General features: G+C 58.4%; 2 protein-coding genes across 4 annotated transcripts; both read right to left on the minus strand.

The window, feature by feature from the left end:
- Positions 1 to 944: 944 nt before the first annotated feature.
- On the minus strand, positions 945 to 10,866 carry SLC35B2 (solute carrier family 35 member B2). Of its 3 annotated transcripts, none has more exons than XM_074863465.1 (4): positions 10,784 to 10,866; positions 5,882 to 6,075; positions 5,417 to 5,577; positions 945 to 4,127 (listed from the first exon to the last, which is right to left on the minus strand). In XM_074863465.1, the coding sequence occupies exons 1-4, from the start codon at positions 10,828 to 10,830 to the stop codon at positions 3,189 to 3,191; spliced, it is 1,341 nt and encodes a 446-aa protein (XP_074719566.1). In that variant the 5' UTR covers positions 10,831 to 10,866; the 3' UTR covers positions 945 to 3,188. The 3 variants fall into 3 exon arrangements, with proteins under 3 accessions (XP_074719566.1, XP_074719568.1, XP_074719567.1); XM_074863467.1 differs by lacking the exon at positions 10,784 to 10,866 and adding an exon at positions 8,954 to 9,032; XM_074863466.1 differs by lacking the exon at positions 10,784 to 10,866 and adding an exon at positions 6,195 to 8,632.
- On the minus strand, positions 10,736 to 25,528 carry NFKBIE (NFKB inhibitor epsilon). Its single transcript, XM_074863468.1, has 7 exons — positions 25,354 to 25,528; positions 23,807 to 24,874; positions 13,101 to 13,203; positions 12,329 to 12,560; positions 12,069 to 12,157; positions 11,540 to 11,788; positions 10,736 to 11,229 (listed from the first exon to the last, which is right to left on the minus strand). The coding sequence occupies exons 2-7, from the start codon at positions 24,145 to 24,147 to the stop codon at positions 11,164 to 11,166; spliced, it is 1,080 nt and encodes a 359-aa protein (XP_074719569.1). The 5' UTR covers positions 24,148 to 24,874; positions 25,354 to 25,528; the 3' UTR covers positions 10,736 to 11,163.
- Between the last annotated feature and the right edge of the window lie 90 nt (positions 25,529 to 25,618).

Consider the following 25,618-nt stretch of genomic DNA (forward strand, 5'->3'; position numbering starts at 1 on the left):
CTTAGCCTGTGCCTGAGGGTACTGGGCTACTGGTCTCTCCCCTGCCCTGACTGGTTTTCAGAGTCCTGCTTTAGGGGATCTCTACGCTTTCCCTGCGCAGGCACCATGAACGGGGTAGGAGAAACCCATGACCTGCTGTGCCGGTGGGCTCCTCTCCAGTGTGCAGTAGTTCTTCACCTAGAGCGCCGCGTGCCCCGCAGCCTGGGAGCAGACCTTTCCATGCTGCACCCGTTGGCTGGGCAAACTGTGCCAGGAGCCAAGCGGGCGCTGCTGCTGGCTGCTCTGGCCTGAGCGTCCCTGGGGCCAGGGGCTGTGGCAGGAGCCATCTGCCTCTTCCCCTGCAGGGCGGAGCAGGGGATGGAGTGACAGCTCAGGACTGTACTCTGCGCTGCCTCTCTTCAGCTCTTAGGCCAGAAGGCTCTAGACTCCTCCTGCCTCCAGCCTGCCCCTTCCGGGCTTCTGCAGCCCTGGGGGGTTTGGCAGTGTCTGGCCACCCCCCTGGCTTTTGCCTGTGTGGGAGAAGCCTGGGCCATCACCTCTGCTTCTGCCCCTTGCACTGAGCCACTGAGCTTGCACTAAGCAGGGTTGTTTGCCCTCTGCTGCAATGGCCCCTGGGGTTTGTCAGGGAAAAGTGACACCAGCATCAGGTTCTCTTGCTGGCTGCTCACCAGCAGCCACAGGCACAAAATGGAGCTGGGTTTAGCTGGTATCCATCTTCTGCAGGCCCTGCTGTGTCCCTTGCTGCAAACCAAGGCACTGCGGGGCACTGTGCTGCCCCTGTGGCAGCTGTTGGGGTGCAGGCTGATGGGGCAGTGCTGGAGCTGAGCTAGCAAATGCCTTCAGGGTGGTTTTCTTTCCCTGAGACAGGAGAAAAAAAAATGGTTTAAAAGTAGAGTTCTCTCTGGACAGGAAGGTTTTACCAAATAACAAACCAGTGAAGTCAGTTCTTCTTTTTAACTTATAATGCTTTGGATTTTTTATTTCACTATTTTTTTCTTTAAATCTACATTTAAATTAGAAAAGGTATCTCATTCCCAACTGGGCAATCTATTTATTTTTGACAAAGGGAAAAAAATCCATTTTCAGGCTGTCAGCAGATGCTGGGGGCAGACATTTGGGGGGAATTTATAGGGGCAGGATGAAGGGCTGTGAGGCTGCACAGGCACTTTCAAGAGCTTGGAGCTAGGAAAGGAGCACAGGTAAAACTGCTGGAGAGCCAAGTGCTCTGAAGCCTGGGCTGTGCTCAGCACCAGCTCTGTTATCGGTGCTGGCTCAGCTAACTCAGCAGTGTGATAAGCAGCTCCTGTCCCTTGTCTCCTGTTTCTCCTGGAGCCTTCAACCAGGTCTCCCCTTTCTCTGGCTGTGAGGCCAAGGCCCTGTCTCTGACCCCAGACCTCCCCCAGACTCGACTGCCTAGGCCTACAGACAAGGTTTTCTACCAGGCCTCCTCTAGGTACCAGTCAGCTCTACCATCCACACCCCAAGCCTCCCCTGGCTCTGGCGTGGGGCCAGTGGAGCTCGTGGTGGTGTGGAGGCACCCCATAAAGGATGGGCTCCCCCACTACAGTGCTACAGCAGTGATGGCCCCAGCTGGCTGTACTCAGCAGGTGTCCGCTCCACCTCTAGCTATGTCGGCTGTAGCTACACCCCCAGGGCTGCCAAAGCTGCGTGACACAGGGAACCTAGGAGCCAAACCTGACTCAGGCTAACAGCTCCTCTGCCTGCCTGCTGGCACAAGCAGCAGGTCCCAACCTGGCTATGCTCCCCAGTCCTGTGTGCAAGAATCTCACACCAGGCCTTGCAGCTTTGGGTCCAACCCTGGCTGATACCTGCCTGGCCAAAGGCAGAGGCAGCTGTCTTTGGAAAGGAAAGACAACTTTGTTGTCCCAGAGAGACTAGGGACATAGGAAAGGTTGGGCAGTCTCTCCCCTCCTTCCAGGTACATGGGGAAAAAAAAAAATAAAAAAAAAAATTTACCCTCAGGGCACTATACGCAGCATATTTTTAATTTAATAAAATAAAAAGAGAAAAAAGTTGCCTTTCAAAAGTACCAAAACCTGCTGGCTTGTCAGTCAGGTTATGTTGAGGAGAAAAGGGTTAACCAGTAAAACCTGGGCTCCTGGGGAAGAGCAGCTTTCACTGCTCCCTTCCCCTGCTGCCTGGGGAGCAGGAACAAGGCACCCCAAGCGGGCCCTGCACCATCTCTCGGCCCCCCGGGCCCAGTGGGGCTCTGGCCAGGCCCCAGGAGAGCCAGGGCTGATGCCTCCAGTTGGCAGGCAGAAGAGGGGCTGTTTGTGCTTCTGTGAATGGCAACTGCAAAGCCCAGAATTGTGGCACTGAGACACCCCGAGGCGATGCTGGGGCTTCTGGGCAGCGCAGCCTTTGGCCTGTGACAGCAGCGGATGTAACCAAAAAGCAACTTAGAACAACTCAGCAAGCCATGGGAACCGTACCGGCCAGCCTCAGTCTCTGCATAGAAATCAGTCTGGGCTGAGGGAAGCAAAGAAAAGTGTCTCAAAGCACGGGCAAGGAACTGATAAAACCAAACAGGGAGGTACCGGCTTTCACTTCAGTGCCCTCCCAGAGCAGATGCTAGGCCTGGGGTAGGACAGGCTGGGGTCCTTCCCTTAGCTGGGCCTGTCCTACCTGAAGTACCTCCTGGGAGGGGGGCTGAGAGCTTCCCCATCTTGGGATAGGCTCAGCTTACGACTTGCCTCACATGGAGGTGTTCCAAACAGAAAGCTAGTGTTTTGCTTGCCCTTTCTTCCTGCTGAGCTCTGCAGCAGTGACAGAAATGGAGGAGCTTTAGCCAGAGGCAAGACAGTGCCAGGGAAGAGAGCTCCCTTGTTCATTGGTGACTTTGGAGAGAAGCCACAAGACAGAGGTGGGGCAGGAGTACCAGCAGCTGCACACTGTTTTTTCCCAAGATGCGAGCCCCCAGGCCCATATCTTGGCTGGAAGTCTTTGACCCATTAAGGCAAACGGAAAGGTTTGGAGCTGTGGCAGCCCAGAGCATTTCCTGGGCTTGTTCCAGCCCCTTCCCTGGAAGAAGCAGGTGGAAAAGTGAGTCACTGGTCCAGCCTATCCATACCCTACCCTGCTCCTCAGCGGGTTCTGAGAAATCAAGCAAGTACCCCCGAGCGGAGGCAGGACAGCAGGCACGGCTTAAATGCCATGGCCCCATCTCCTTAGACCTTTTGTACAGGGGTCTCGCCTGGTGGGAGCTTCTTACTGCGCTTCTTCATGCGGCTGCGGGCGTAGACGCGGAGGAAGAGGGCCATGAAGACAACGGCTACACCCAGCCCGCCCACGACTGTGACCGAGTGCCCGTAGATGAGGCAGGAGAGGAGGATGGCAAAGGCCTGGCGGAGCGTCATGATGATGGTGAAGACGGCTGCCCCGAACTGGTTGATGGTGCAGAAGATGAAGAGCTGGCCGCAGGCGGAGCACACCGAGAGCAGCACAGCGTGGGCCATGAACTCCGAGTGGCGGGCCATGAAGCGTACCGACTCCAGCAAGGCACCCTGCTCCAAGAGCGAGCCCACCGTGAAAAGGCAGGAGAAGACGTTGACGCCAAACATCATCTGCACGGGAGACATCTTGTAGGTGAAGAGGGCGTCCTGCCAGTTGGAGGTGAAGCTGTCGAAGATTATGTAGCCAGCCAGGAGGACTACGCCTGAGAAGGTGGTGACAGTGGACGCGTGCCTGTTGGGACCACTGGAGAGCAGGAACATGCTGATCCCCACAGAGATGAGGGCAGCAGTCAGGTACTCCCAGTACTCATAACTCTTGCGTGACACCAGTTTGCCCATCATCATCACTGGGATCACTTTGGAGGCCTTGGCCAGCACTTGGGTGGGGAAGCTGATGTATTTGAGCGCCTCATACTGGCACCAGCTGCTGAGGATGTTGGAGAGGGAGGCAAAGGAGTATTTGTACATAGGAGCTCCGTGGCGTGGCTGCTTGGTCAGAGCACAGTACAGACCAGCTGCTGTGAAGGCCAGGATGCGGTTCATGAACACTAGGAACTGGGAATCCTTGAACTTCTCACCAGGGTCTGTTTCAGTTGCACCATATGTTCTTGTCATCACACGCTCCTGGAGAACGCCCCATGTGAGGTAGGAGACCTGCGAAGGAGGAGGAGCACAGGGAGAGTCAGGACCCGCAAGGGCAGCTGCAAGCAACCATGGGAAGATCAGACCCCATCAGACCCCTTGCTTGCCCCAGCATTGCCTCATCCTCGGCACGGCAACGCTTCTCAGACACCGGGAGATGGGGTCACCCCCTACACCACCCCTCTGGGGGAACCCGTGTGGTTACAACCTGGAACGTCTCGTCCCAAACAAAACCTGCTCGGTTTACAGCCTCTTCAAGGGGAGAGAAGCCCGCAAAGCAAACATGCTAGTGTACAGCGAGCGGTTACGCTTTAAGCTGCCTGTGAAACCAGATTGACAGGCTCAGGGAACGTTACCGATGCACAGCTGTGGTTTTGGTGCCAGCTCCCTGCGGCAGGTCCTGGCGGTTTTCCCAGTGGCCCCTGCATTGGTTTTCACTTCCAGCTCCCTAGGCCTGGTTCTTCCATCCAAATCTATTCTAGTTTCAAACCCAGCAGACGAAATTGTCCTCTGGGGATGATCACTGTTCTGGCTGTCACCTCCACTACTTCTGGTGCAACAGTACCAAGCCCCTCACAGAAGTAACACAGACTTCCTCTCACCACACATCCCCTCCCGAGAAACGGAGAGAGATAGAAGGACTCGGTGACCCACAGCAAGTCTGAACGGGCTGGGATAATAGGCCAGAGAGCGGGTGTCTTCTGCTGGCTGCGGGATGCATGGCTTTTTCTATCACAATGCCCACATGTCTCTTTTTAGTCCTCAAACCTAAAAATCTGCCCTTCCTAAGGACACTCAGTCTGTAGCTGAGACTTAGGAAAACTAAGATTAAAAAGTGCTGTTTATCTGTAGCTGAATTCGGTATTTCTCTCCAGTATTTGAATCCAATCCATCAAGGCAGGATGCATTAGCCCCAGATGGTGACCCAGAGGAGAGCCTGGAAGATCACAGGGCTCAAACGATCTGCAGCTCTGATGTGAGGGCCAGAAGAAGAGCAGCCCTAACAATCTGCTGAATCACAGAACTTTCCCTACCCATGGCTGCAGAGGACTGCGATCAGATGGACAGGAGGCCCCAGCCCAGACGGCACCAGCTAAGTGGTCCTCCACAGCCCTTAGAGGTGACAGAGCAGCTCTGGTGGACTAGCTTGGTTGAGAAGCCGTGTCCCAGCCTCCAACCCTGCCCCGATCAAGGACAGCACTGCGTCCTTGGTCTTCAAGGAACTGACGGCCACAAACCTGCTGCCACCACATCCTCCTCTCAGAGTGGGATGGCCACAGACACGCACACAGGGCTCCTACCTGTAGGCCAGCAGCACAGAAGAGCAGCTTGAAGACCTGTTGGGCTGTAGAGGACTCTGTGGGCTCTGCTCGGGGTGCCAGGGAGCCATCCTCCTGGTGTACAGACTTCACCTCAGAGCCGAACACGCAGGATTTGATGACAGGGAAGCAAATGCCTCGGCCTGAATGGGGTAAGGGAACACGGAGACAGAATTAACCATAGTCTGGGCACCACAAGCCGCACCAGCTTGAGAGGTGAAGCCTCCCTCCTTACTAGTCCCCACATCTGCTGGTGTGGGGACCTCGAAGGAATTTGTTTCAGGGTAGCGCCTAGACAGCTCTGGGATGCAGCTCTGTGAGCAGCTCAAGCCTGGTCTGACAAAGCAGGCTGGGGAAGCAACCTGTCAGCGCTGAATGGGGTTGGCCAAGGGGGTGCAGAGAGCTCACAAGGATGCAAGGATGTGGAGGGGAAGCTTCTGCCCTTACCTGTCTCCAGATAATTTCTTCTCTTAAAGTACTGGATGAGGAGGAATCCTGGCACCACGATACTCGCGTAGCCAGCAGCATTAACAAAGAAACGGAAGAGCCAGAAGTCCACCCATGAGTCCTGCAGGGCAGGGGCGATCTCTTCACCAGTAGCCATCATAGGGAGGGAAGCCAGCACGAGGGGAAGGCAAAATCTGCGGAGAGAGGAAGAGGCGCATGGTGGGCTACTGGTACATGGCCAGCTCTGCTCCACATGCCTGTGCCACCCACCACCCGGCCTGCTCCCAACCAGCAGGCAGCACTCAGATCCCACCCGAGCAACAGCAGCGATGACAGCAGGACATGGAGTAGGAAAAGCCCTCTGGAGTTGAAGAGCACAGGCCAGACATTTATGTTTGCTTCTGTTAAGGGTGTTTGCTCTGGCTTAGGAACATGTGGGCTTAGAAACTTGAATTTTCAGGATCGGACAGAACACTTGAACACTGCTGTAACCATCTGGTTTTGACAACGCTCTTACTCCAAATGCAAGGAGCACCTCACACCTCACGTTTTTAGGCTGAACTTTAGCGCAGCTCCTGGGTGGAAAAAGAAAAGGTCACTGAATGGAAAAAGCAACTCCTACCTAGCAGCTCATGTTTCAAGCCTGTGGCCAGAACAACCTTCCTCTGAGAGCAAACGGTTCGGAGCTTCCCCCTCCGGCTGCAACAGGTGAGTGGAGGGGGGCCGCAGAGGGCTGAGGCTGCCAGCCTCCCCCACCTCCCCGAGCAGCCCTGGAAGGGAACGTGCCAAGGCATTCCCCACAGCTCAGAGGAAATTACCAGGGCTCGCCCGCTTGGCAAGACACAGCCAGAAACCAAGGCTGGGAAGGAACTTTCTTACCACCTGGCTCATTGGGATTTTAGTAGGACTATCTGATAAGGTATAGGTGATACTCTTCAGCTATAACCCTAAGGTGGTGACCTAGCCAGCTTTAAAACTCCCTCAAGGAGCTCCTCCCTCCACTGTCCCCTCCCTCAGAGGCAAACCCACGATATTCAGGGGCCTCAGGGGCCACACAAAGAACAAAGGCACCAGGTACACAACAGAATGAGCAAGCTGGCAAGGACTTCCCACACCCAAAGCCACTTGCATCCTCCCCTCACACAGCAAGCTGTGGCTTCCTGCATCAGGGTAGGAGATTTCCTTGGTCCGTGCTCCATCCCTGCCTCAGTCTCTCCAGTAGAAAAAGCCTCCGGATTGCCTTGGGGGCCAGGTGCTGTGGGGCTGGCTGCATAAACACGCAACAGAGAAGCTCTGGGCTCCTGTGACAGAAAGGGCCAGAGATGTTAATCCCCCCTCCCCCCAAAACTGAGTCAAGAGGAATTTAGGCCCTGTGAGGTGTACCTGGCCCCAACATAATATAGCTGTGACCTCCAGTAGCCCTCACATGAGACTCAGAGACTTACAAACTTAAGAGCGTTAAAGGCAAGAAAGTCCCCTGCCATTTCATGAACAAGCCCTCCCCACCAAACTCTTGTCCCCTTGGGAAAGACCTGAGGCGCTTTTCTTATCTTCAGTTGCTGTGGCCAGGACCCCAGAGTCAACCAACCTGATTTAAGCTGATGCTGTGTTTCACCCTGAAATCTCCCTTCCGTGACTTGAAGGACCCAGAAATTCCCAGCCCAGGGAGAAGTGCAAACAGCTGGGGGTGGGCTTCTGTGCCTGCTTCCTATTCCCCCCTGCTCTCCCCCACAGAAAAGGCAGCTTGTCACCTCCACCCGTCATCTCTCCTGCTGCCAGGGCATCACCGCAGGCTGTAGGGGTGCTGTGGGATGCAAGAACAGGGCTTGGTGCAGGCACCTAGGGCTGAGCCTGCTCCTGGGTTTGCCCGTGTTAAGTAACGCTGGTTGATGGCAACAGCCCTCTGGCTGGGAAGAGGGTGCAGAAATGACGTTCGCTTTTGCAGAAGTCAGATATAAGTGGTGGGGTCGGTTGCTACACTCATGGGCCACATCTCCCTTCAACCTGTCAGAAACCGAAAGCCAGCCGGCTCCGTTCAGCACGACTGTGCCTGCTGCTACCCCGCCGGCCCCCTCAGCGGTGCCACGGGAGGAGAATCAGCTCTGCTCTCCCACAGCGACCGTGAAGAGGAGGCTATGGAGGGACAATGGCTCTCTCTATGCCTGCGCTAGCAATTCCCAGGCCCCGAGAGCTGACTCAGTGCAGCAGGCCCTGCCCTCCCCACCGAAGCCGGGAAGGAACAGGGCCGCCAGTGTTACAGGTAGAAAGGGGGGGCGGGGGGCACGCAGGGCAAGCAGGCGGCACAACGAGGCATGAAAGGAGCCTTAGTCTGGGGCCTGCAGAGCAGCCAGGGAGCCCAGACAACAGACTCGGCTACTGTTCCCCTCGGCACAGGAGCGGCAGCTCTCAAACGCACCGCTTCGGAGCCGGGCTGGGCCACAGCTCTCTGCCTGGGATGCGAAATTTGGGTCCCGGGCCAGAGGCCTGAAAAAAAATCCCCGCCTGCAGCCCTGCTACTCTCGAGGGCACCTCCAGCACCCCGAAGGGCTGAGGTCAAACCCAGCCCTGGAGCTCAGAAGTCCACGGCCCCCCCAGCAGCTGGGGACCTGATGTCTCGCCCCTGCCCCGCCGCCGGCTCAAAGCCGGGTCGCCGGGACAGCCGACCATCGCCTCCCCGGGCCACCGCCGCCTCTGCCCCGCGGCTGCCAGCCGCAGCGGCCGGGTCCCCGGACCCCGCAGGGGCAGCCCCCGCCGCGGGCAGGGCCGGGCGGGCCCCGGGAGTCCGCGGGCGGGGGAGAGGCTTTCGGGGAGCCCGCTTCCCGCTCGAGGCCTTCTCTGCCCCGAGGCTCCGGGCGCCGGCGGCCCCTGCCCGGGGACCGGCCCCGCGGGCCCAGGTACGGGGGGAGGCAGCGCCCGGCCGGGTGCGGGGTCCCGGGGACGCCGCGGGGCCACGTGGCGGGCCATAAGGACGCCACGGCGGCCCTCGCCCACCCTTGCCGAGCGGGGCGGCTGCCGCCCGCAGCCCAGCCCGGCCCGGCCCGGCCCGCCCGCCGCTCCCGCCTCACTACCCACCTGCGGCCCGGCCCCGGCCCGGCCCGGCCCGGCCCGTCCCCGGTCCCCGGTCCCGGCCGGCTCCCCCCGCCTCCGCTCCCGGCGGCAGTAGCGGCAGCGGAAGCCCCGCTGGGCGGGCACGCAGCAGCGCCCCCTGCCGCTCCGGAGGGCCGGCGGCTGAGGGGCGGCCGCTCTAGGGGCCCCCGGCTGCGCGGAGGCCCGGCGGGCGCACGCGTAGGTCGGCGGCTGGAGGAGGGGAGCGGGGTGGCGGAGGGGCCAGGTCGCTTCCCCCGTGCCCCGGCGTGGAAAGTACGAGTCAGGGAGGGGGCGTCAGCGAGCCGAGCCCCGCCTCGGCCCCGCACACGCTAAACCCGCGCTTGCCGCTCGGCTCCGGCCGAGCCTGACGCAGGGAAAAAACCCGCTTGCGGTGCAGAAGCCCTCGAACCTCCTCGCTGGCCTCCCCCCGTCCCTGCCCCCGCGGCTCAGCGCCGCCGCCTCCGAGCTGCCAGCCCAGCCCCGAGCACACCCCACGGCCGCTGCCGGGGAGAGGAGGCCTCCCCCGGCTCTGCACCCCCGGCCCGGCCCCCGGCCAGGCTGCAGGGCCGGCTGCAGCCGTCAGGTGGCCACCCAGTAACATTTTACGGGACATCTTTTAAAAAAAAACTATTTAAAAATTTAAAAAAAAAAATAGTGCAGATCACTTGCTTCTGCCCTTTTCCTCCTCTTCCCACTCAGCCGCAGCCCTTGGCCCCACCATGCTGCTCGGCCCCGCAGTGCCCGTCACTCCCACCCTGTGACACCCGGGAGTGCCCCACATCCCCTGTGAAGGTGGCACTTGCGCAGCCCCACCGGGAACCCGCTCCTGGCAGTGCTGGCCAAGGCCCATGAGCAGAATACAGCTTGTTTGCAGCAGGGTTGAGGCCCTGCCAGAAGGTGAGAGGCAAATATTCAAAGGAAATGGAGCAATCCAGCCCAGGGCTGCTTGAAGAGACCAGGAAAGCTCCAGAGAGGCCTGGGGGTAGCCCGTGCTGCTTTCCTGGCAGCATTCCCTTGCTATCTATCTTTGCAAGAAGGGAGGAGGAAGACAAGGGCTCACTCCAGAGCATCACGGGTGATTGCGCCATCCAGGATTTGCCCCAAACAATAGCAGCTGCTCCGAGGCAGCAAGTGGGGAATTTCCCTGGCCGAGGTGGGGTCAGGCGCGCTCCATGTCTCTGTTCCCACAGCACCTTTGGCTGCTGGTTCCCTAATGCATCGCACCCACGTGCTCCTCCGACTTGGAGAGGGGGCAGGGAAGAGTGGTGAGCTGAACCACAGAAGGGATGTGGAGATAACCCGCCCCATCTCCTCCGCTTTGAGCCTGGGGGAATGTAAAGCCCAGGGAAGACCCATGGCCTAAGTTTTTTAACACCCTCCCGAGCCAGGAGATGGGGCAGGATCTTTCTAGGCTCTTTGTGAAAGAGGAAACCACACCACAGAAAGGCAGCAAGATGTTAGGCACGACAGCAGAAGCAGGGATCCACAACCTGGTCTTCGGCACCTCCTACGCTCTTTCTTCAGCCCTGAAGCCAGATGCTCAGCAGGACAGCGCAGGAATGGAGCACCAGGCTAGGGTCCCCCAGCCTCAGCCTTGAGTGCTGGAGAGGCTCTGCAAGTGGGGAAGCCCCTGTGCTCCCACTCATCTTCTGCCGTGCGAAGGACCTGAGGGAGCGGGTGGGCTGGGGAAGCCCCGGCACCGGTAATGCTCAGCCTCCTGATGCTGCGGGGAGCGGGGTGGGTTAGATCACATGAGACCTCAGGTGCTCGCAGCAAGAACAAACGTTTATTAGAGTGAGTGTTAACTCTTCTCACCCCACACTTATTCTGATGCCATCTGGGGGTGCCAGAGGATGTTCCATCCACCGTACAGAGTGAAAGAGAGTCCTCTCCTGCTCCTTCCCTGGGTAAGCTGGAGACGCCCACAAGTCAGACCCATGGCAGGGAGGGGAAATTCAGTCCTGCTGCTGGGCACAAATACTAAATGAAAAGCCTCCCCTGTGTAGTGCTCATAGTGCCACCTTGTTCCCTCTGGGAAGGCAGCCTGAGGCCAACAAAACGTTTCCAAAGAGGGGAGGAGGGGGATAAGTCTCCCAAAGTGTCTCTGCTTCCACTGAACTGCAGGCAGGCAAGGTCCCAGTGTGCAGCAGTGCAGAGCCAGGAGGCAGCCCCGTGGGTTGAAGGAGTCCAGCCGCTCATTCAGAGCACACAACAGGCTTCCCTGAGATCTTCAGGTCATCGAAGGGCAGCAAGGCAAGGAGCTGCAAAGGCCAAGAGTGTGGACATGTAAGGATGCAGGGTCGTATCTCCAGTGAGCTGGGGTAGGGGCCCCGACCTGCTCCCCCCCAGTCCTGCAGCCTCCCACCTGCCCAGGGCAGTGCCAAGAAACCCTGGCTGGGCTTTCCCTAGGGGTCGAGGCAACAGGCCCCACACACCCCCAGAGCCAATGCCTACATGCTATAAGGGAGTACGGGCATGCTAGAAACTCCTAGGAGCTCCCCCCAAATTGTCTGACTCCTGCACCACCCAACATGCTTGCAGAGCCACAGGCTTCCCCCCACACAGACTCACATCGTCGTTGCCGTCAGCCAGGTCCTGGGCTGTCTCATTCTCCATGTTCCTCAGCAGGGTGTCAGCCCCGGAGTGAGAGAGGATGGCGGCGATGGCAGCATCCTTGCGGCCCACGGCAAGGTGGAGCGGGGTGCATCCATTGTACATCTGGGCGTCCACGTACGCCCCGTTGCGCAGCAGGAACTGGACAGCCCGGCGGTTGTGGCACTCCACGGCCAGGTGCAACGGGGTCTTCCCGCTTGTACCCTCCTGCAGCCCGCAGATCACGAGGGTGTGGGTGCGGGGTCCCCTCAGATGGGCCCCACAGCACCCACCCACACCCCCTTGATAGGGTGCAGAGTGGGCAGTCCCCACCCTGACCGTTGTCATGACACCCAACAGCCCCTCAAGAACCTTTTCTCTAAGCTCACTCAAAATTCAGTGTCTCCAAGCCCGACAGCAGTGTCTGCCCCGAGGCCAGAGCGCGTGCCCAAGGGAGCCACCCACCGTGCCCAGCCTTACCCAAACATTGCACCATGTCCAGCCTTACCCGAACATCGATGTTGGCACCACTCTCCAGCAGCAGCGACATCATCGGGATGTTCCCCTTCAAGGTGCTGATGTGCAGACAGGCCAAGCCTGGGACAGGGAGACAGGAGAAAGAGCCCCAGTCAGCCCGGACCACCCTGATGCATGCCAATCCTGCCTCTGTGCCCACTCTGCTGCGCTCCTGGATCCCTGCATACACAACGCACAGTCTCTGCCCCAACCTGGCCACCAGCTTCGCACCGGGCTGCCCCGAGGTCTCACCTTGCCAGTTCTGGAGCTGCAGGTCTTGGTGGTGCCCATGGGGCTGGGCTGTGCCCTCCATCAGGGCTGTGCCCTGCAGCAGCTGCTGGGCACACCGCAGGCGCTGCTGCTCGCAGGCTAGGTGCAGCGGGGTGTTGCCGTTGCGGTCCTGCAGCCCAGGGTTGACTCCCTTGTGGATCAGTGCCTGGATCACGCTGGGCTGCTCCAGGTACACGGCGAGGTGGAGCGGGGTCTAGAGAGGAGGCGGGGACAGAAATTAGCAAAGAGAGGGATGTCCTGCAGGACACCAAGTGTGATGAGCCATGCCAGCCTACAGGAGCCAGCCTGGTGGCACAGGCAGGCTGCCACGCAGGAGCCCGTCCCTGTTCCGGGGTTAAGTGTGGCTGACATCGGTGGGCTGCAAACAGCTTGCTGCCACCCCACACCTCAGCTCAGGGATCACCCGTGGGGGCAGATCTCAGTCACCCAGGTTATCTACCCTGCCACATTCAAGCCATGCCTGCTCCACCCTCCGGGGCTGTCTGTGATGTCCTGGGGCCTCGTAAAGGACCCCTTCACCCTTTGGTGCTGGGAACTGTCACATCTCTCACACAGGGTATCTCCCACCTTCTTCCCCTCCCTGAAAAGGGGCAGCTCACATGGGACCTTCACCACGCTCTACAGGAAGCAGGTGGGGTGTCCTGGGAAAAGGGCAGATGGATTGGGCATCTATCTACAGAACAGTCTGTGACACCTGCCTTCCTCCCATCTTTTGCCTATCATATTCACATACCTGGAAAAGATCATTTTGGATCTCCAGCACCTCCCTGGGCAGTTGAGCAATGCAGCAGAGTGCCACAGCTGGGACACAGTGGATAATGGCCAGATGAACCAACCTACAGAGGGGATAAAGGGAAAGCAGGAGGTAAAAAAAAAGAAAAAGGAGTCCTGAGTGCTATGCTCAGGAGCAGAGATCCTTCACTGCTGCATGGAGGAATAACCCCCCCTCCTCTCCCAGTCCCCTTCCCTTCTGCTCCTCTGTCCTGCCCTCTTCCTGGGGAAGCTCAGCAGCAGAGCGAGGCAGGAACATGGTCTGTGGCTCCCCAGGGCAGGCCTTCACTCCAATCCCCACTGGGAAAGGACCCTTCTGTCCCCACAAAGCACTGCAGGGTTCTCCCTCAGACCTCACAGCATGTGTGGGGCTTGACCTGGCACTGCCCGAAGCCAGGCCTCCAACTAGGGCAGGTCTGAAGAGCCTGGGATGCACTTCGCAGAGCCCAAGGGCCGCGTTTGGCGGCTGTGGAGGGAGGCCTGGGCTCTGGCAGCTGCCCGGGGAATTCCAGTTCCTCGCTGCCGGCTGCTACCGCACTTCTGCTTTCCTCTCCGTGAAGGCAGGCAGCCAAGGCCAGGCAGGAGCCCGGCACCGGTCCAAGATCACCTGCACGGCACAGTTCCCGTGCCAGTCGATCTGCTGGCCCACACCGATTTCCTCTTCTCTCCCCCACATCCTTCCCTTTCAGCACTGCCATGGCAGGGCTGGCACGCAGCCCACTGGCACAGAGGGACACCCGAGGTGTGGCTGTCAGACCTTGGTGGCCAGCTGGGAGCCCACGTCCTCAGGACCGTCACCCCCACGGCCACGGGGTGGCTGGGCAGCCCAGAGCCCCCCAGCCCAAGGAGAGGTTTTATTTCCATCTGGGTCTGACGCTGGCCCCTGCGCAGTCAGAACAGAAGTGAGAGTGCGACAGAGGCAGAGCCGAGAGGGAATTTCCAGTCATCTCTGCCGACCTGCTGCACTCCTGGGAGCCCCTGCATAGAGGGGCTGGGCCCCCCGCCACAAGGCAGCCCCCAGCTATGGCGGGCAGCAGCAAGGAGCAGGCGGCAGCTCCCACTCTGCAGAGCATGGCAGGCATGAGCTGAGCCTCCTGCTACCTCCTCGCTGCTGTGCTGGGGCTCCTGGATGGCTTTTATCTCCAGCAGGGATCAGCTCCACACCGAAGGCCAGGCTCGAAGTGAAGTGGGCTCCTGCCACCCACACTACTTGGCAGAGGCAGGCAGGGCCGATGGACAGAGGGTGAGAGCTGTGCCAGCCCCAGAATGACACCGCACTAGCTGGACACCCCAGCTTTGTGATGCCACCTGCACTGTGGGGAGGGACAGTGTCCCTCCACAGGTGGGAAGACAAGACCTGACCCTAAAGCATTGCAGTAAAGAAGGGCTGGGGCTGCCTTCTCGCCAGCTGCAGGGGGGACATGAGTGTGCTGAGAAGCCCAGAGGCCAGTCCCCCAAAATGTCATTTATCCATCTCCCAAGCACCACCTGAGGGTTGAGCCGGGGGACCCCAGGCACCCTCAGCTGAGCCCCATTTTTGGCAGCAAACCAAGGCTGGTTCCTCTTCACCGTGCCGCCAGGGAAGAGGCTGTGCCCGACAGGAGAGGCTGCATCCCTGGGGAAGCCCCGGGTCATGCTACGGCAGGGAATTCCCCGCTGGAAGGAGAGGCCACCCACATTTGCCTCCGCACTGCCATGGGGTGCCCCCTCGCTCCTGGCACTCCCCAGGGCAGGGGAGGGGGTTGCGAGCCAGGGCCAAGCAGTCCCACAGGCAGGGTCCGGCCACCCTCAGTGGACCATGGGGAAGAGACACAGCCAAGGAACCCAGGCCAGCATGAGGGGCAGAGCTGAGAGACCAGCTGCAAGAATACCTCTCCCCTTGGCGGGCTCTTTCTGGCCCCAGCCTGGGTATGATCCAGGCAGGGAGATTCCCTGCTGGGTTTTGCATCAGGCCTCCAGTCCCCGTGGCAGCACCTGGGCTGAGGTGTCCTTTGCCCACTTGCAGGGACAGTCCCTGTTTCTCCAAACCCACTCCCAGGCACCACGTGCGGGAGGAGGGTGCAGGATCTGCCTTTTTCAGGTACAGCAGAGATAAGAGTGCTCAGACAAGGGACTTTCCAAGGCAATTCGGCTTGAACTTTAAACCTCTGCTGCTTTCACTTTCCAGAGCCACACTGGGCTCCTGGGGGAGAGAGCAGCACCCAGGGTCATGCCTCACCACAGACAGCCCCCGCGCCCCCAGGAATCCCCCCGTCCCCTCTGCCACTAACTATGCCACTCTGTGCTGTCACATGGGGATAAGTGGGGCAGTCACCCAGGGGAGGTGGAAACCCCAGGCAGCCCTCCACTACCTCACGCTTCCTGGCTTGGGTGGTTTTGCAGCTCAATGAGGCAGCAGAGCTGCTCAGGGCTGGGCTGATGCTGAGCAAGTTTGGGCACCTATGCCATGGAGGCAATGGGGATGACCATCCCCACCTGGCCAGAGCTCAGGCTTTCACCTGGAAGCTGGGATGTGCCTGCTTCGAAGGATTGCTTTCCCCCCCCCCCTTCCTTCTCCACTTGGGTGCAGCCTCCTCGTGTGCTTTCATTTCTGCATTCATTCCCCCCTTTCCTCATTGACAGCCCTCAACTTCTTGAAATGGCTGCAAGAGCCATGAGCTGCTTGGGGGAATTACAGCGAGGCCACTGGGTTGGGATGAGCCCATCCAGAGCGTGTGTGCACCAAGGCACTCTGTGCCATGGGCAATGATGCCAACCAGGAATCAGGGTTGTGTCCTGCTAACCTGGGAGACAACTTATGCCCAGGAGACCCAAGCCTGCACCTTGCTGTGCAAATCTCCACTTTCTTCCAGCCAAGGCCACAAGCACACCTCTCTCTCTGACATGGCAGCCATGTGATCCAGCTGCTGATGGGCTGCTGCATGCTGGCACGCAGCGCTCACAGCTGGGCCCCACAGCCAGCGCGCAGTGAGGGAGACATACCCGCTCGCAACCAGACACCCAACCTGACCCAGCCACGGTCCCATGCCTTTGCCAGAACAAGCCCTCCACCCCGCCATGCTCAGACCCTTGCCCTTCCCGCAGCTGCCTGCACACCTCTCCTCTGCCTTCCTCTGCTTGCCTGCTCCTTCCTCTCCTCCCCACATTCCTGCCTGCAGACATGGGGGTGGGTGCCCAGTAGGGACTTTTGGAAAGGGCAAGAGGGAGTTTTGGAAAGGGCAGGGGACAGAGGAGCTGTGGGCAGGGAAAATACGGCCAACTGAGGAGTACAGACTGCTGGGCTCGTTCTCAGCTTTTCTACTTGCTCACCAGCTCCATCCTGGCACAAGGGAACTTGTTAGTGCTCTGAATAGCAAATGTCCCATGGGCACAGGGCATCTGGCACAAGCTGATCTACCCATCATCAGAGAGAGAATGATCCTGGAGCAGGGGAGTCAGGGCCACCCCTGGGGATGTCCCCGGGGTCTGAGCACACCATGCCCAAGGTGGTCCTAGTTTAGGCACAGGAGAGCATCCATTTCCACAGTGCTGCCCATCTCCCAGGCTTCTGAGTGAGCTCAAGCACCTGGTAGGAAAAGCGTCCACACCTGAGGATTGGAGGCAGAACAGGGTAAGGGTGACAGCCAGCTCTGACAGACAAGCACAATGGATGAAGTCCCACCAGTTCTCTCCCTCTAGAAAAGGGGCTCAACCATGCAGATCCCCTCATTTGTGGAGCAAGACACCTTGTCCTCAAAGCAGCCTCCCCTGTCACCATCTCACCCCAGAAGCACCCAGGACAAGGGATACAGCATTCAGTAGAATTTGTTTTGAGAAATTTTTCTCCCTCTCTAGATAAGGTCCCTCGCTGTAGTGTAAACAGTTCACTCCTGGCTCCTTATTTTGGCTGAGTGGAGCAGTAGGAAATCATGCAAACAATTCGCACAAGAAACTTGTTCAGGGGAGGAAATGGCCCCAGCAGCAATAGAGAGGAGAGCGAGGGAGGAGGAAAACAGCAGGGGAATTCCACGCTTACCCTGCTCTCCTGTTCCAGCCCTGTAACCTGCACTGCTAACCGCTTCCTCAGCCATCAGCATGAACCTCTGCCAGCAGGCTCAGCAAGCACAGCTTCATCTTGCCCTGCAGCCCTCCTCCAGCCCAGCCTGGCTCCCTTCCTCCCCGCATACCAATGTGATGCTCCACAAAACTGTGCCAGCTGCCCTCTGGCAGCTCCAAGGGAGCAGCAGATCCCAGCCGGCTGTAGGCTCATCCCCGTGTCCTCTGCTCCTGCCCTGGGTCTCCTGTTCTGCAGGTTTCTTCTCCCTTTCCCTGGGCAGGGCACAGCTTGAATTTGAGCTGGGGAGGGGGGGCGGGGACGGACAACTGACGGTTGTGGCTAGCAGGATGCAAAGCCCTTTCAGCCATTTTGTGTTCAGTCCCCTAGACCTCCAGCCTAGGCAGCAGCCACTTCCCAGCCTGTGGCTGCTGGGGCCAAAGGGAGGGGTGGGAAGCGATGGGCGAGCAGGGGAGACAGCCTCCGCTTTCCTGGGGTGTTCTGCAGAGGGTCTGGTGCAGGTGCTGGCAGATGAGGGGTGCTGGAGGTTGACTGGCAGGGGAGGCATTGCAAGGGGGCTGTGGGCACTTTGTTTTTGAGTGAGGTAGGGGAGGAGGAGGAGGGGAGATGAAGGTGGGCCTGTTCACTCACATACAGTACCCCAGTCTCACATCGTCTAGACTCTGCATCCACACATTTGAGCATTTTGCTCCATTTATGAGCAAATGGTGGATCTGGGATTGCAGCAGATGCATGCAGACTGCTTCCTGCAAAACGAGGGGTCTGTCCTGCACTACCACCGCTGCAGGGATGGGCCAAGACAGAAAAGCGGGTCAGCCCATCTCAGGAGGGCCCAGTCATGGGCTGAAATCAAGACAAACAATTAAAATAGAAGCAGCAAACATCCCAAAATGTCCATTGGCCATGGCAACTCCATTTCAAATGGAGCAAATTTCCATTCTCGCTCATCAGGAGGCAAATATGTTCTCCAACAGTTTCTGTACACATAGAGATATCCTGAGGTCAGAACAGCCTCTTACAAGAGGACAGTGCCTGGACTTTGCCAAAGTCTGGCAACACACCCTAGCAATCATTTACAGTCCCACACATATTCTCACTGCCTTGAGGATTTTCTTGTAATGAGGCACCAGACATGGGTCTAGGATATCTCAGGGGCCCCCTTCAGCCCGGCATCTGCCCCAGTCAGAGGGACTTCCCCTCTGCAGGACGCAGAGTATCCCAGGCAGCTCACTGAGAGGCACCCAGTAACCACTCTCACAGCTCAGATCCCACAGCCTCTCTTCCTACACAGTCACGTCTGACTCCTCTTTTATCCCCATTGTATTACAAAACCCGCAAACCAACAAAAATCAAAACTTTCTTTGTTAATTTAGCTGAGCTCAACCCTTTTCCAGCAGCGGCCAAGCCTGCCTGCTGAGTGCAAGGACCTGAAGTCCTCCCCATCTCAACTAATTTGTTACAGTCAGACATCAGGCTTCTGCATCCCAGGACATGGAAATTTCCAGCCATTCTTTCCCTTCCTCTGTGCTGAAGTTCCCTGTGCCTCTCCCCAGCTCCAAGGCAAACCTATGCAGGTGGAAAGTCTGAAGAAACTTCCTCCAGGCCAGGCTGAAGTCATCCAAATGGGGAAAAAAAAAAAAAAAAAAAAAATCTCTTCTTGCCTGCACAATCTCAGAGGGCTGCCAGGACTGACCCACCTTACACTAAGGCTGTATGTGTGTGATCCCTGTGTCAGCCAGCAACTTCTGGGGCATCCTCCTAAAGGAGCCTGCAGAGAGCTGCCTGCTCTCACTTGGAGGGGCACCAAGCCCTTCCCTGCTCACCAAACTCCTGAGCATGCAGGAGGAGGAGCTGAGAGTCCAGACACAGGGAGCCAGACACAGCAAGTCCCTTCTCCCTCCAGCCAGCCCCACATTAGGACTCATTTTCTTCTCTGCCCCACAATAGCAGTGTGCTAGGGAGCAACTCGGGATGGACTCAAACTCCCCTGGCAATCGGGCAAGGAGCTTTCCAAAGCCCCTCTGGAAAAACCAAGAGCATGCCTGCTTCCCATTAACTGTGGCCATCCCGCTGTCGGGCAGCCAGCAGCAGCCCAGCCCAGCTGAACAGGGGGACTCCCAGCCCAACCAGTAACCACATGCGCTCTCTGCACTGGAGTTCTCTAATCCTTCTCCTAAAACTGTGTCTCTCCAGTCCTCTGCTTCTCTTTCCTTCTTTCACAGTGGTTTCCCTTTGCTGTCACACGCTCAGCATTCCCCCAGGAACAAACACTGGGATCCTGGGGTAAGGGGGTTCAGCAACACCCTTGTTCAGCAGGGCAAGTGCCGACCAAGCAGCCACACTGGAGCAGGCAGCCTGAATAGAGACAACCTCATTCCCCTGCATGAGGGGATCTCTAGCACAGGGCTACATGAGATGGGACACACCACACTGGCACACACCAGGGAACGGTTAGAAGTGGCTCTTGGCCCCCGCTAGATGAGCCTTCGTGCTCAATGTCTACCCATGCAGGCAAGGGCTCAGCAGGGAAGGTCCCTTTGCTACCATCATGTGGAGGAGTGCTCAGAACATCAGCTCCCGTGAGGCCCCAATTTTACTCGATTAACTGTCCCTGAGCCCTTGTTAAGGCATCTCAGCCCACAAGTCACTGGCACGTGATTTCTTACCAGCAGACGGGGCAGCACTTGTCTCTGGTGGAAGGAGGAAGTCAGGCTTCCTCTGCTCCCCTCCCTCCCCGAAACACACACCCAACCAAAACCACTCAGTCCCATTTTCCATCTGAAGGAGGCTGAGATCTCTCTCCCGTGATTGAGCTGGGGACCCCTGACCTTCACCCCTGCAGAGGAGCTGCGTCGCTTTGCATATGGACCCCCGTGCAGAAGACAGTTGCCCTGCTGCGGAGGCGCAGCCCCCAGACTTTCGCAGCACCGCACAGCCAAAGGTCCCAGAGCAAGACTGCACGCACGCTTCCCAGCTGCCCAAGGGCCCCATCAACCGTGGCATCAGGTACCGACAACATACACTGGTGTGTGGCCCAAGGACCAGCATGAGCAGAAAGGGAAACATGTTTTTAAGTTTAAAACTGAATAGATAGTCCTAGAGAGAGGAAGCTCTGCCTGATTTCCCACACTGATGAATCAACTCTGCCTCTCCAGAGTTTGGCAGAGGCTTCCATAAGCCCAAGCGAACAGGGAGGTTTTCCCTCGTGCTGGAACATGACAGGCTGTCCCACCCCATCCCACCCTGAAGGAGCTGGTCACACACCCACCCCTTTCCCAGGGTGCTGGACTTCTGCATCTGCCTGGCAAGGCTGGGAAGGAAGGGGTTTCCTTGGCGAATCCTAACAAAGGTTGAGCTTGTCCAGAGGCTGGGGCACAGCGATAAAGCTGCCTGCAGCCTGGTCGGAGCTAGCCATGCCTGCAGCTGGAAAGCCCCTCTCTTCACTTCCACGCAGAGCAGTCCCACTGGGACTCATTTCAGCAGAAAAGGAGCTGGTTTACAATGAAAAGACGGATACTTGGAGGAGACTGCTTGGTTCACAAGGAAAAGACGGATTCTTGGCGGAGACCGCTTGCGCTTGAGTGCACAGGGCTTGCTCTCTACCTGGCCACAGAATAAGCGGGATACATATCACTGCTCTAAGCATACCCACCATCTTCTGCCTGTCACCCTGTTCCTCATCCTTGACCGCTCCTGCCATGCCAGCTCTGCCGCTCTCTCTCAGGGACTGATGTGCCGGTGCCCAATTACTGCAGCTCTGACTTCCCCGAGGCAGAGGGACCACCAGTGGCACTGAGGAGGTGTGGGGGTGGCTGATGCTTGGGCAAAGAAATGATTCTTGGAAGATGGCACCCACACATTTCACTGGTCATCACACCCACATCTCCCCTGTTGGCCAATTTCCTTCCTCTAGAAGTGGGACCCCTTCTAATTTTGAGCACAAGAAGAGCCAGTTTTAACCCCACTGCTTCACTCCACCTGGGTTAATGCTCCTCTCCCATGGAGGTGGGCAGGAAGGTATCCAAGGAGGGTCCTGCTGACACTCCAACCACCCAAGCACATGTTCCTCACCTCTGCCTCCACCTCCCACACTTTCCTCACAAGCACCAGGCTGACAAACACAGCCCCCTTGCAAGCACACCTCGAGGCAACAGGGGTGGGTGAGCCTGTGAGAACTATGGACAGCCAAGATTTTTGTCAGATGGAGAGCTCCCTTTGTGCAAGCTCCTCTCTGCTTGGTACCAGCCTGGGCATCTGGGGAAACAGGAACTATTTGACCAAAATGCCTGAACTTTTTGTATTTTCAGAATTACAATTACAGGAAAGTGTTGTTGCCCAAGTCTTCTGAAATATACTGATAGTATGATTTTAATTCTCGGCCTGGAGCTGCTTTGTGGCAGACATTCAAGTGAGGCACACAAGGAAATGTGCCGCTGACAGAGATGAAAAGAAGTCAATGGGTTTGGCTGGCTGGATGAAAGGGATACAGCCTGTGGCCATCTGATCCCTTTTCTCTGGGGACCTTCTGTCACCGGATGAGCAATTGCTCCATAGACTTTAACATTACTATCAGCCCCAACTTGTTTTTGCATACAAAACCGGTGGCAGTTCAAGGAGTCGCTGGGTGCTCACAGTTCCCATTTGCATCGACCAAACGGTGGATGTTCAGCATTTCTAAATATAAATGCCGCCTACCTCTGCCGCAGGGTCAGGAGGAGAGACAGGAATAGCAGAGGCAGAAATCCACAGCCTTGCCACTCTAACCACAAGAATAGTTTTTTTTCCCAGCACTGGAAGCAGATCCCAGGAAAGCCGCCTCTGCACGGGCACAGCCAGCCCAGAGCTGTACGAGCTGCACCACCATCAGACTTTTCGCTCCCTCCTCCCTCTTTACAGATTTCCTGTTCTGAACTGCACTGTGAGTGAGAGAAAACAGAAGAGCAACTGCAACCATTTGGAGAGCTCTCCAAGGGCCTCTCCTGCCTACAGTAACCAAGGCACCACCGATTAATGTTTTCCTAGTTAATGAGATGCTTGTGTTAGGTCTCTCCAAGCAAGTTTGACGGGTGAAGGGCTCAGCCACCTTACAAGACAGACAGCCTCAAGAAGCAAAAGCACCTCCAAGCAGCTGCATCTACCAGGCTCACTAAAGAACAGTAGCGGGGAGCCCTGGCACACCAGGACAGACTAGCCCCGCGGGCCTTTCTGAGGCATTAGTTCCACAGCTCTGCTTAAAAGACCCCTGGCTCTCTCTGTGGATACCTTGGCTTTAGCATTACAGCTGGGAAAGCTTCCCCATGCCGAGGAGCCCAGAGCCAGCCTGTAGATAAGACAGGACTAGAAAACACTATCCAGGCGCCCAGCCGGGGAGTGTGGGAGGCTGGGTTTAAGTCTAACCTAGCTTGCCACCAGACTTCCAGCCAATCCTCAGAGCAGATCCCACAGTGAGCATTAATGAACTAATTAGCAGATGCACAGACTCCTTCCTAACTGGGAAGTAAACACCTGGGCTGGCTCCCAGCTCATCTTCAGCCTCAGAACCAGATGTGCTCTGCCAGGCAAGGACAGACCCTCTTTGCTGCTCCTGCCACTGAAGACATTTGCTTGCTCGTGTCAGTGCCTCTTAGTTTCTCTTCCTCTTGCACCATTCCTCAGTATTAAACTCCAGCCTGGGTTTGGGGCAAAGCTTTGCCCTTCTCAGCTGTGAGCACGCTTCGCTTACGCTCTGTGCGTGCACTCATGACGAAAACCTTCCACTGAGCGAATGTACGACAGGAAAACACTGTGATTCGCTGAAGGCAATGCCCAGAAGCCAAACCAAGTAACTCCAACGTGATGCCTCTGCCCTTGAGAGGGTATTACGGATGTGGGAAGCCCCCCCTCATTAAAAGAAACACTCATCTCCGTCACAGAGGCTCAGGAGGGCAGCCCCGTAGCGGGGCGTGCGTCACAACTGTGCTGAAAGCTGCGGCTGTGAGGGCAGGTTGGCAAAGCAAGGCGATTTCCACCTGAGAACAAATAGTTCTTGGGTTGCTTGGTTGAGCAGCATCTGTGGCCCTACCACAGCCATCTCAAGGTCTTGCCCTGCATAGCCAATCTCGTTTCGGGTCTTCCTTACATGCCATCTCACACAGTCAAGCCTTCCCCATTGGGGAGGAAACATTGCCTTCTCTGGGGAAGGGACAGCAGGGGGGCTTGATTTGCTCCCCCCCAAACCTTCTAGTTGCTAGCAGCCCCACAGCAAGGGGAAGATGGCTTCCTGTGGCGGGTCTGTTCTGTGCCATGTTGTCTGGGGTGCTCCTCCCTACCCACTCTGCTGGACCTGGCTCAGATGCCCCCCGGTCACCCACCCAAACCCACGCCAGGGTGCCAAGCATCCGTGCGCAGCGCAAGGCGGGAGGCTTTTGGGATGGGGGCTCGAGGAATCCTCCACAGCCCGGCTGTATGGGTGCTCCTCGGGAGAGGGCTGGAGACCGCTGCCGATAAAGCCCAGCTTATCTCTAGGCACCGGCTCCTGGCCGGCTGCGAGGGACCAAGCCCGGGGTTGGGGGGGGCGGGGGGACTCGCAAGCCGTCCCCGGGGGGGTGTATGTGGGGAGGGACGCGGTCACTCACGTGTCTCCATCCTCCGAAAGGTAGGTGAGAGCCTCCAGCTGCTGCCGGCTCAGCCCCGCGGGCGGCGGCGAAGGCTCCTCGGCGCGGCCGGCGACCGGCAGCCCGGGCAGAGCCTCGGGGAGGGCGCCGGAGCCGTAGCTGGAGTCCAGCCGCTCCTCGGCGGCCACGGTCTCGGCGAGGGTGTCGGCGGCGGGGGAGGGGGTCTCGGCGGCGGCGGGAGGAGGGATCTCCCTCCCGCCCGGCAGCGAGCGCAGCGACTCGATGCCCGAGTCGCATTGCCCGTCCTCGCCCTCCCAGCCCGCCGTCTCCTTGCGGCATTCGCCGCCCACCCCCCGCGACATCGCTCAGCGCCCACCGCCCGCCTGCCCCGACCCCGACCCCGGCCCCGGCCCCGCCGCCGGGGGGCTCATGGCCGGAAAGCCAGCGAGCGGCGGCCGGCGCGGAGGGTAAGGCGCCGCAGCGGCTCCTCCTCCTCCTCCTCCTCCTCCTCCTCCTTCTCCTCCCCCTGCCCCTGCCCGCACTGACTCAGCCGCGCCCGGCCCCGCCTGCCCGGGATTCCCCCCGCCGCCGCCCCGCCGCGCTGCCCCGGCACCCCCTGAACCTGGGGGGGGGGGGGGCTGCGTCTCCCCGCCCGCTTTGTCCCGAGGCGGTGCAGGAGCACTAGGAGCGAGAAGACCCACCCGTGGGCACGGCACGCGTGGCCGAGGGCCGGCAGGCTGGGGTGAGCGGGGAGGCGGCCGCACCGAGCTGCCCCACGCCGGGCGGTACGTGCCGGTGTGTCCTGGACCTGCCGCCTCCCCGGCCCTGCTTGTCTGGGATCTTTAAATAGCAGGCGGGTTTGCCGGGGGGGGTGGACGGGACACACAGGGACCTGGCCAAACCAGGCGGTGTGTGGGTGAGGATGCTGTTGCATGCGCAGGTGCTGGCCGAAGCCGCAGGCTCTCTGGGAAACGATATGGTGGATGTCACTTACTGGCAGCAGCGATAGGTGTGAACCAGACGTTTGCTTTTCCCGTGTGTGTGGTTTAACCCGTTTCACCCTCTGAGGCACCTTCTTGTCTGTCCTGCCTGTACAGCAAAGGTAAAGGCCAGGCGGTCACCACGGTGGACTGTAAAAGTCACTCGGTCCAGCCGCTTCCCACTGCCTTTCTGTGTTGCAGATAGAAAGCCCAAAGCCCTGAGTGGCTCACACAAGAGCAGCCAGGACACAAAGATCAAAGCTGAAAATAGAAGCTCAAGTGAAGGCCCAGCTCTCTGCCTGTGAATGATTGACCAGGCTGCGTTCCAGTGCTCTCCCAACATCAAAACTACCCAATTGTGTTCTTCATGGATCTCATATAGTTACTTTTCAGTGTCCCAAGCAGTGGGCTTTCCTCAGGAGACAACCTAGATAGCTCTGAGTGCAGGTGACACTTTAAAATCAGTTTCACTTGTTGGTTTTATTGCTTGATGTGCCTCCCCACCTTCACAGGGTGCCCATCTTTCCAGTTCAGCTCAGCAGGGGGGGGAAGGATCTCTTCGTGCTGCACACCTGCAAGGGAGCTTACCTGGGAAGATCTTGGTGGTGGGTACGGGACCAAGTTCACACAAACCACATGCAAAGTGCCAATGACTTCTCCCTCCCGCGCTGCAGCTGCCGCTTCAGGTTTGCGTCACTCCCCCAGCACCGGCCACCAGGCCTTTAACCACAGCCTTGCTGCAGGCGAGCTACCCACAAAAAGTGCCTCTAACCAGGCAGGAAGAAAAGTTTTGGGGTGTGAGGGCAGCAGGAGGCAGGCAAGGGAAGTCTCTGTCAGCATCAATAACTTCCAG

Source organism: Strix uralensis, chromosome 3 (genome assembly GCF_047716275.1).
Source record: "Strix uralensis isolate ZFMK-TIS-50842 chromosome 3, bStrUra1, whole genome shotgun sequence".
NCBI lineage: Eukaryota > Metazoa > Chordata > Aves > Strigiformes > Strigidae > Strix > Strix uralensis.